The sequence below is a fragment of the Eptesicus fuscus genome, chromosome 21 (genome assembly GCF_027574615.1).
Source record: "Eptesicus fuscus isolate TK198812 chromosome 21, DD_ASM_mEF_20220401, whole genome shotgun sequence".
NCBI classification, from domain to species: Eukaryota; Metazoa; Chordata; class Mammalia; order Chiroptera; family Vespertilionidae; genus Eptesicus; species Eptesicus fuscus.
This window is the reverse complement of record NC_072493.1, coordinates 27,310,346-27,320,846: the sequence shown is the minus strand read 5'-3', so window position 1 is coordinate 27,320,846 and position 10,501 is coordinate 27,310,346. Positions and strand designations below refer to the sequence as shown.

Here is a 10,501-nt window from a genome sequence, read left to right as displayed (position 1 = left end):
AGAGCTGCTCTTTATTCAAAGACCAACCAGCCTTTACGTGTTGCTACTGAACTTCACCGTTAGATTATCCCTCATGCAGTTTCTCTTCTTGGAGCTGCAGTAACCACAGGTCCCTAAAAATCTTTGCTATCTTAACAACTCTCTTCTGTTCTTGACTTAGCCTTACTGTCTGGGTGTCTGTGCTTGTCCTTACCTGTCCTCTCCTGTCCCAACTACATGACCCTACACATGTGCACCGAGACAAATACGCCATGAGTGTGCTCGCTCCTGGGGTTGGCAGGGCCCCCTCATCTAAAGAGCAGGACCCGTCTCTGCAGTGAGCAAGCAGGGCAGTGAGCGGCCTCGGCTCAGGGAAGGGGGGAGGCAGAAGAGCCAGTCCCGAAGGCAAGTGACACCTGTAGACATACACCTCGAGCAGGAACAGGGGACACCCCGGGTCCAAGCACCATCATTTGGAGGTGAGGCATCCAAGTTTGAGAGAGACTGGTGAGCCGGAGGCTGCAGCCAGCAGGGACTACAAACTCAGTGCTGCATGGGGACTAGAACTTCATTCCACAGTCACCCCGCTACGGTTTGGATAACTGTACGATAGAGAGGGAGAAGCTTTGCCTAGTTTACACGAAACTTTCTCTAATTCAATCACCTGCCAACATTAAAACGGGAGGTTTCACAGATTTCAGGCTTCTCTAGAAAACTTAGGATGTGCTATCCCCGAGACAGGGCCTGGGCGCTCCAGCCTGTACCAACCCTGCAACCTGCTGTTTTATGCTGGGGCCATGTCCTCATTCCCCTGTGAGACAAGGATGGAGGGTAGGCAGGGGGACCAGAAGGCTCCATAGCAAATAGTGAGCAAGCCTTTGTTTTGATACGTGGGAGCGACACTCAGATCCACAGACCATCTCTAAGAGCAGCACGCTGTAGTTCTCAGGGGTGCTTGGGATGGGAAAGCTTTGTGGGGCCCTTGGCAATTTCTCCAAAGCCTCAAACCAATAGCAGCCACAGAGTGCACTTAAAAGTGCAAGGTCACCAACGTGACTTGCTAAGGAGAACCCATCACAGGAGCTGAGCCTAATAGTTGCTCCCTCATCCCTGGGCCTTTTTCTCCCCAGAACTTCATCGGCACCTTGATCCCACATGGCCTCTACCACCTCCTTTCCAGTCCGTCCGTCCTCACCTGTGATGTGAAGGCTGATGTTCAGCTAGTCAACATAAAGACTGGTCAGGCAGGGGTTAAAAACAGGTTGCCTTAGACTGGTTTCTTAGAAATGCCACCTAGTAGATAAAATGGACTTCATCAAAATGAAAAAAATGTTATGCCTCAAATGATACCACCAGGAAAGTGAACAAAACAGGACAGAATGAGAGAAAAAACTTGCAGTCATGTGTCTTTGGTAAGAGACTTGTATCTAGAAAATATGAAGAACTCTTACAAGTCACTAATAAAAGAGCAGCCCAATAAAAGAATGGGCAAAGGCTCTGAACAGACATTTCTCCAAAGAAGATATACAAATGGCCAGGAAGCACATGAAAAGATGCTCAACATCGTTAGTCTTCAGAAAAATGCCAATCAAAACCACAATGAGATACCACTTCACACCACTAAGATGCCTAGAATAAAAAAGATGGACAGTAACAAGTGTTGGTGAGGATGTTGAGAAACTGGAACCTTCATCCACACTGATGAAAATGTAAAAAGAGGCAGCCACTTTGGAAACAAAGAGTTGGGCAATTCTTCAGAAACACAGACACAGGAGCTATATGATTTTACTCCTAGGTATCTACCTAACAAAAATGAAAATTTACGTCCACACAAAAACTTGTACACAAATGCTCAGAGAAAGCGTTACTCACAATAGCCAACAAGTTGAAACAACTCAAATGTCCATCAACTGAGAAATGGATAAACAAAACGAGGTCTATCCATTCCGCCATAAAAAGGAACAAAGTACTGACTTGCTCTCATGAGTCTTGAAAACATGCTAAATGAAAGAAGCCAGTCACAAAAGCTATATGTTGTATGGTTCCATTTATATGCAATGTTCAGAATAGGCAAGTCCATAGACAGCAAATTAGTGGCTGCCATGGGCTTTGGGGGAGGGAATAGAGGTTGACTGCTAACAGGGTTTCTTGTGGGAGTGATGAATAGGTTCTAGAATTGTGGGGGTGATGGTTGCATGACCTTGTGAATATACTAAAAACTACTGAATTGTATGTACACTTTAAAAAGGAGATTTTTATAGTACGTGAATTACATTCAACAAAAATTAACAGGCTAATACAGAACCCATTCCAGGCTATCATCCAAGAGAAATGGGACAGGAGAAAACAGAGCCCGTGACACAATCCCTTTTAGCTTCATACAGATAATGCATATTTATTGAAAATTTTCTTCACCGACAATGGTGAAATCAAGACCCCAAATTACAAAACATGATGGCAGTTGAGACTTATAAAAATAAAGCGAAGGTCTATGTTTCACAGATCTGTGCAATTGCCTTCAAATCTCAGTCTGTCCTTTCATCAAAAAGGAGATCACGGAATCTGTGTTATTCCTCATGATGGAATAGTAAAAAACTGCATTCCGTTGACAAAAAAAATAGCTTTGCTTCCAAATAGCACAAGTCTTTAAAGTGACTTTTCTCCAACAATAAATATAGAAAATAGCCGTAATGAGCATATCTTAGCTTGGTCAGAGTTGTGTCGTTGTTGAACAGTATATCCTCCCTCTCAGGCTGGAGACCCCGGACTGCCTTTGCTGTCCTCCAAGTCTTTGGTGCATGCAGCGGCTGGATGAAGTCCACCTGAGGCTGACCCACAGAATCCCTCCTGAGGGACCCTGGCCCTGGGACAGGACACACTGAGATGTACACGAGCCTCCATGCATCACAAGGGGAAGCCTATTTAGAACAGCCTCTCGGACCCTTGCAGCTGAAGACGAAGGCCCTGTAAGCAGGCGGCTCCTCTGGAAACATGCCAGCTCCGCCTGCCCCCCAGACTGTCAGGAAAGGCTCTCTCTGGCTCTCACAGTCAGTAGTCTGACGTCGTCACACAGAAGGGGTCTTTGGTGGGTGAACCTGCTGCATGAGCTGTGGGCGCTTCACCCTGGGTTTCCTCCGCTTCGGCCTGCTTTTGGCCTTGTTGATTTGTACCACAAAGAAGGCCAGGACCACCATGGCTCCCAGGAAGGCAAAGACGGGAATGGTCTGGCCCACCTCCTGATTGTAGCGGCCAGGCATGATCCCTGCAAGGGGACAGCGGTGAATGATCAGTAACACCACAGCCTCTTCTCCCAGGAGAGGCAGGCTCATCAGGAACAAAATGCTAACTAATTTCATTAGCTGGGCTTGCAGGGCAAACATAATTTTTAAACCTTAGCTAAAGTAACCCAGGGAATTAGTAGAGAATGAATCAAAGCAACCTGCAGGTGCGTTCTCAGATTGGCAGCTTCTAAGTGTGGGTGTGGGTGTGGGTGTGCATGCCTATGGGGGGGGCGTATACAGGGAGGTCTGTGCTCATCTCAGACAGAGACCAGGACTGGCCTTTCTCCTGTCACAGACACTCTATAATAGGGCTGCCCAGAGCTGCTTTTTGTTCAAAAACAATGGAAGATGGGTAAGTATGGATGCTGGGGAGGAGAGAGGGTGCTTCCTTCCTAGCTGAGAGGAAGGGAGAGAGAGGAGGCCAGGCAGGAAGTTAAGGATGGCTGGCTGTGCCCCAGCCTCCTGCACAGATGGGACACGTGGTCAGAAACTAAGAGGGCCCACTGGAGAACCCTCGCTTTATAGTTAGAATGACTCTGTAACTCAGGAATGCTGGGGTTCAAAATGATTATCTTCAGTGCATCCCAGGACCTGCAGGCAAGGCCCTCCGAGGCTTGGCATCACCACACAAAGCTCCCAGAGTTGAACTGAATGGGCTGTGGTGCCCCTTTCGGGTCCCCAGAATTTCTGGCCAATTCCTGGAACCAGAAGAAACCCCGCGTGGGAGATGTAAACCCTTGGAGGAGCACAGGCATTTCCAGAGCGAGAGCGCCGCCTGCTCACTGCTGAAGTGACTTGGTACCAATTGTCCCAGGTAAGGGAGAACCTGTTCCAGACAGACCAGTCAGGCCAAAGCCATTATCTGTAGTGGGTACACTGGATGTCACTTAGGGTGAGGGGACAAAATCAGCTCAGACCCAGTGAGGTCTGACCCAGGTGGAGTAGGGCAGAGAATTGGTAGAGACCTCTGGGCTGAGGGCTCAGGAGCCAGGGTGGCTATAGCCGCTGGCTTGGACAAAAAACCAGCTGATGACAGGCATCCCCTGTGGTATATTTTGTTTGTAGAACCTAAATAAGAATCTGCAAGTTACTCTGTTGGAAAAATTTCAAGTGTAATATTGAACTATCATAAAAGAAATTCCAATCTGAAAATCCATGATAGAGTTTTCTGAGAGAGAGGATAGTGTGCTACTTTGTTAGGCCTGCTTATGGCCTTATTGATTTGTACCACCATAGCTTTCAAGAAGGCAAAGACTGGAGCCATCCAGCCCACCGCCTGGAGGGAGAGCCTTTGAACAACTGCAGTGTGACTTAGCACAGTAAGGAAGCACCTGAGAACTGACCTCCAGGAATGTCCCAGGCACCACTTTCTCCGGGAGACAAGGGCCTCACTTGAGGGCGATTCGATCGAAAGTTGGGTAATACCACTTTGTCCAGGTCGATGGAGAGGAGCTTCTGATGTTTCCAAAGATTACTTCAGGAAAATGGATTAAAACAAAATAAAAATAAGCAACTGTACTACCCTAGGAAGCTTACCCAATACCTAAGAAAAAAAAGGGATTTAAAGAGAAATTTGAAATGATGTCCAACTACATCAACCTCAATGCAACTGCGTTACAGCTGTAGAGACAACTTCCAGGTTGAGAAAGAAGTGTCAAAATCAAGTCCATGCCCATGAGGTTTTCATATCTGAGCAGGGAGCGTTTCTGCTGGGTTTGTAACACTGCAGCCTGGGAGATCAGAGCACTGGGAGAGGAAGCACCATGTTAACCTCTGAAAGGTGCTCGCAGGGGGCAGGAGCTAAACCAGGGCTTCGTGGCCACAGGCAGGACTACAGGCACCTGAAGGTCTCTGCCACGAGACACTGAAGGCGGGAGCTGTTTTCAGATGAATGCAAACCAACGCAGCAAAGGTGGCTACACTGGTGCCGGAGCCAGACTCTGTCTCTCCTTTCAAGGGCACCATCATCAGGAGGGAGAATAAGGCAGACACAGGAACCCAGGAGTTGAGAGAGGCGAATGGGGAGAGCACCTGCCTTGCCCCTGGACCAGGACAGCGAGGAAAGGAAACACGGGCTGTGAAATGTGCTGGATTCGTTACAGCAGCGCTACTATTAATTCTGAGATCAGAAGGACTTGTTCAGGCCAATATAACTTAGACCTGAAGCACAGAGAGGCTGACATGCTGCCAAGAGCAGTAGAGAGCTTGGGAGGACACCCAGATATAAGAGCAAAGAGTGCCAACAGAAAAATGTGAAGACTGTTCTGGCCAAAGTGAGGGACAGAATGAAATATGTTCGCGAATTATGAATTCCTACTTTTCTGCTTCTTATTCATTCCCTTACTTTGGCCAAGTAAAAGCAAAGATATTAAGTTCTATCAGCAATCACGGTGAGGTCAGCAGAAGCTGCAGACATTAGGTCTGTGGAGAGGGTTTCTGTATAGGAAAGAGATAAACTACTATCGTGTACTTCCACCTGGGCGGCTGCCTGGAAAATGCCAATGAGTATTACAACCTTTCTACTTGGTATGATTTAACTTTTCACTTCAGGCTCAATCAGTCTGAAAATTAAACTGACAGTGTTAAATTATAGAATCAATGACATTTAAGCTTTATGACTCTGTAGCTGAATATATATGGGGCTGTATTTTAATTCTCATTGGTGACATCCTGTTCTGGAATTTAATTATCTGGTGATGGCACTTTATAGTTATGCAACTGTGGTAACAGTACACGACGCTACCATTGAGAATTTTAGTGTTCTGATGGAGGGAGCTCCCAGTGGGTGTGACACGCATGCCACTGCTCTAAGAACCCCTATGCTCAGCAAAGACAAGGAGAAAAAGAGCTCACGTTTCAGAGATTGACCTGAAACAGGCACTCGGCAATGACAATGGACACTGGGCCTGCCAAGGGCTCTGGGCAGCTGTCTGACATTATCCAAATTTCTTCAGAGACTCAATGCAGGTCTATGTCTCTGAGGACTGAGACTAATATTCAACAAGATGTGAAATGTGAGCTAAAGGTGAAGCCTTGTGAGTGTGTGAGGAAGGAATTCCTGAGTGAGAAGGTGAAAATCACATTCTAGGAGCTGCACATTATTGGCACTCTTGATGGGCCAGGTTGGCGTTGATGGATGGGCAGAGACTAAGGATGTTGTTATCCGTTTCTCAGAGCCCTGACCAGCATCGTGAAGAATAATTGGGTTTTGGGAACTTTAGTCGACAACAACTGTCCAATGAGTATGAATTGCTGATCACAGCTGGAATTAAAGTCTGGTCAGAATGCTAGATAATGGTGCGTTATAAATAGATGACATGTAAAAATGGAATCTTTTCAGAAAATTTTAAATGACGGGGTGCTAACTAGAATGGAAAAGTACCAGTAATTATAGCTTCAGAAGGAAAACAGCTGATGGGAACACAAGGTGATGATGCTATCATCCCACTGTTTTCTATGGAGCACGCTTAACAAGGCCATATGGTCAGTGAGTGCTGAACCGTGCTGCTGCTCATGACAGCAGGAGAGCAGAGGCGGCTCCGAGGCCTTGTGCAGGCCTCCTCCTTTCAGTAGCTTGAAGCATAGATGGTGGTCCTCTGTCCCCTGCCACATGCCCCCTAGCCACACCAACATCTGTATACACTGAGACCCAAGCAAAGTGGGCAGCCTGGTGGGTGAGAGAAGGCAGAAGCCTCCCTAGAGGGAGACGCTGCCTGAAGGGTGTGGGGGAGCTCCAGCCGCCAATGTGCGTGCAGTGTGCTGCCTGTCAGTGGAAGACCGTTTCTCACGGCACCCCTCAAAGGAGAGGGAGGGGGAGGACTACCCCATGTCCTGTGCCCGGGACATGGGCCCGTTTCACTATGCCAGGATCCTCAGTCAGGAAAAGCCCCGTTCTCGTTGACAGAGCAAGATACTGTCCATGGATAACTCCAACTGGCTTCCGAAAAGAAATGACGCAAGGTCAAGTTCGATAGTAAGATAGAGAAGCAGGCAGATCAATGTCTGTGCATCACACACAGAAGTGTACCCACAATGACCCTGTTGTGGTAGGAGGTCACTTTACCAGGCACAGGGAGAACGGCACAGATGCACATTCGGCCAAGCTACAACCAAGGACTGGATCTACCACAAGCAGTCTCAGGCCTTTGGGCATGACAAAAGAAAGGACCCATCTGTATTTCAGAATCAACATAAAAAACAGGGAGGACTCACCCCCTGAACCTCAAACCCAGAGCTTCTGTTCAAGTTAAATCACTATCGGATCACAGCTTTTAGAGCAAGAATCTACCAAACCTAAGGAAATGCTAATTACCCAAAGTACTTCTTTATGCAGATACCACCAGAGAGCACAATTCTAAAGGTCACTAATTTAAATAACTACCACAAAGCAACAAGCTAGAAGAGTTGACAAAAATGCCAGGAAAATTCCATTCTCTTATTTTAATAAAGGTAATGAATCACAAATCCTGCAGAAGGGGTGGGAAAGCACAGGAAGACACTAACCTGGGAGCTGTCTCATTTAAAGGCTGTGGCTTGGCCCATGACAGGTGTGGGCAGGCAGGCAGAGCCCGAGGCTCCGGGCCTCCCAAACGGGCCTCCAGGACCTTGGAATACCGGTGCAGGTGGTTCCCTAGGCGGCGTCAACCGACAGCAGGAACCGATCGATGTTATGAAAATGCCAGGGGAAAAACGAAGCTTCATTACTTATCTGTCTGCTTTCCTGCCAACGTGCCCACTGTGTGCTCTGTTAACCTGTCTTCCAGGTGCTTCAGAATTAAGACCTGACTGGGGCCACCCGGTGATGTGTGCTCATTGCTGAAGGGGAGTAAACAGAACAGCCGTTCCCTTTAAAGTGGCCACGCGGTACGCTTGCAGTGGCTGAGCAACCTTTACTAACTGTAATTACATGTACCAGGCTATACTTGAGGAATCTAACCTACAGATATTCTTCATAGAAAATTCTTTCTCTTTTGAAGTATTTAATTTTCAGGCCAAAAAAAATCTTCATCTTCAAAGTTCAAAACTACTTTTATCTGTGCTGTCCAATACTGTAGCCACTGGCTATATATGGCTACTGAGCAACTGAAATGGGGTGTCACATATTTAAATAATACTGTGGTGTACTAGGCTAAAGTATTTTATTAAAGTGAATTTCACCTGTTTCCTTTTACCTTTTTAATGTGGCCACTGGGAAATTCAGAATTACGCCTGTGGCTCACACTGCACTTCTGTGGACAGCGCTGCGAGGATCACAACATTCGGGCCATGAGAGCACGCAGATCAGCCCTGCCTGCTGTACACCACGCGGGCGAGGCCGCAGGTCCCACGGAACCTTCTCTTCAGGCTCCACTGCATAACCACTGGTGGCCTCGAGCAGTTACTTGAATTCCCTCAGCTCCTGTTTCTTCACTGGTGAACTGGAAAGAATACTATCTATTTTCACAGGGTTCTGAGGACCCACTGAGGGAATCTGTAAAGCACCCCAGGCCCGGTGCCTGCTACCTAGTGAGAGCTCAAAAACACTGGCTGTTGCCTGACTGGCATGGCTCAGTGGTTGACCGTCAACCTATGAACGAGGAGGTCACGGTTCGATTCCTGGTTAGGACACATGCCCGGGTTGTGGGCTCGATCCCCAGTGTGGGGTGTGTAGGAGGTAGCTGATTAATGATTCTCTCTCATCATTGATGTTTCTCTCTCTCTTTCCTTCCATCCTCTCTGAAATCAATAAAAAACAAAACAAAACAAAAAACGTTGGCTGTTCCTCCCTGGGGAGGAGCCAGGATCTTTGTCTGTGAGAGTGGGATGATAAACATCAACTTGGAGCACTGTGAGGACCCAGGAGTGAGCATGGGAAAGCACATGGCACCTGAGGGCCTCAGTCCATGTCCCTTCTGTTCACAGGAGAATGACCCTGCCCGCAGGTTAGAGCCATTGGCCCCTACTCCGTTCACAGTTGTTAAGAAAAACAACCAGAGGTACCCTTAACTGGCTCCATTTTCTGGCAGGCATGACTATTTCCTGAAACAGCCTGAGCCAAGCTTCACCCAATCCCCCCGCACTGAGCATCTGTCAGCCCACTCACCTTCCATCCTCTCTGGAGGGGTCGAGCCCGCCCCGCTGGGAGGGCGCTGCCGATTCCCAGAATGACTGAGGCTGGGAGGTGTCACCCCATACGACGTGTACTGAAGGAGCGCATCCAGGAGCCAAAAGCAGTCTGTGGGTTCAATAAGCATACTGCTTAGGAATTAGATTTTTTTTTTTAAAGGAATTTCTACAGGAAAATAAAAGCCCCCAAAATGAGGGGGTGGGGAATGAGAGGGGAGATTAGATCAGAATAAGCCTTATACTTGAGAAACGTGCATTCTCCACGGTCAGTGCCAGCCACAGAGGACAGCAAGAAATACGACCTGGCCGTGGCCTTCACGCCCGGCCCCAGGGCTTGGGCAGGGCAGCAACAACGGGCACTGGCTGGACAAACTGTTAGAGCACCACTGGGCTCCGGGCCCTCACGACGAGGACAGAACACAGCTCATTCAGGAATGGCGAGACCACATGACACCCACTGAGAGAAGAACCACCCAGAGTCCGGGCTCCAGGCAAGAAGAGAGGAGAGTAGGGTGCTGAAACTTGTCAATGCCTGAGGCTGTCCTGGGGGAAGGACCCTGATTGTGAGGGCAGAGCCAGGACCACCTGTGCACTCCACAGGGACGTGGGTTTACAGACTGCACTGAGTCAGTGGGCCCAAACCACCAAGTTTAAGAGCAGAAAATGCTCAGTGATTCTGGGAGACACCACAGGGAGTCTAGGTGCTGGGCTGTGACCAACACTCCCATCAGAGCCATGTGGATGGCCACTGTCTATCTGGAGACTGAGATACTGCTGTCTACTCCTGGGATCACCACTTCCGCACTGTACTCCCCACAGCGGCCACTCCAAATCCCATCAACACCAGCTTGACCAGACAAGACTCACGAGATGACCCACCCAGGAAGCACTTCTCCCACTGAGAGCACTTCTGATGGAGTGCTCAAAGCCCCGAGGGTCCCCTACGTTCCCTTCTGAAGTTTAAAGACCAGGACATTTCTCCCAAGCATTGAACATTTTAATAAAGAGTCATACCGGGAGATTTCAGGTCTTAAAAAAGATCTCTGTGGAAATAAAACATTAATCTTCTTTTAACTGTGACTCTAATCTTCACTTTTGATTTTTAACAAGACCAATCTGATTCTAAGGGTTTACAT

The 10,501-nt window shown here is 48.0% G+C and overlaps 1 protein-coding gene across 5 annotated transcripts in view; it reads right to left on the bottom strand.

Moving 5' to 3' along the window:
- Nucleotides 1–2,213: 2,213 nt before the first annotated feature.
- Nucleotides 2,214–10,501, bottom strand: part of MBTPS1 (membrane bound transcription factor peptidase, site 1) — a 48,632-nt gene continuing 40,344 nt past the window's right edge. For 2 of the 5 annotated variants that reach the window (XM_008139714.3, XM_054711355.1), the window contains 4 exons: nt 9,343–9,474; nt 7,764–7,890; nt 4,604–4,734; nt 2,214–3,241 (listed from right to left, as the gene is read on the bottom strand). In XM_008139714.3, coding sequence (XP_008137936.1) covers nt 3,045–3,241; nt 4,604–4,734; nt 7,764–7,890; nt 9,343–9,474 — 587 coding nt within the window. In that variant the 3' untranslated portion in view covers nt 2,214–3,044. The other 3 variants (XM_054711356.1, XM_054711358.1, XM_054711357.1) reach the window with 3 other exon arrangements.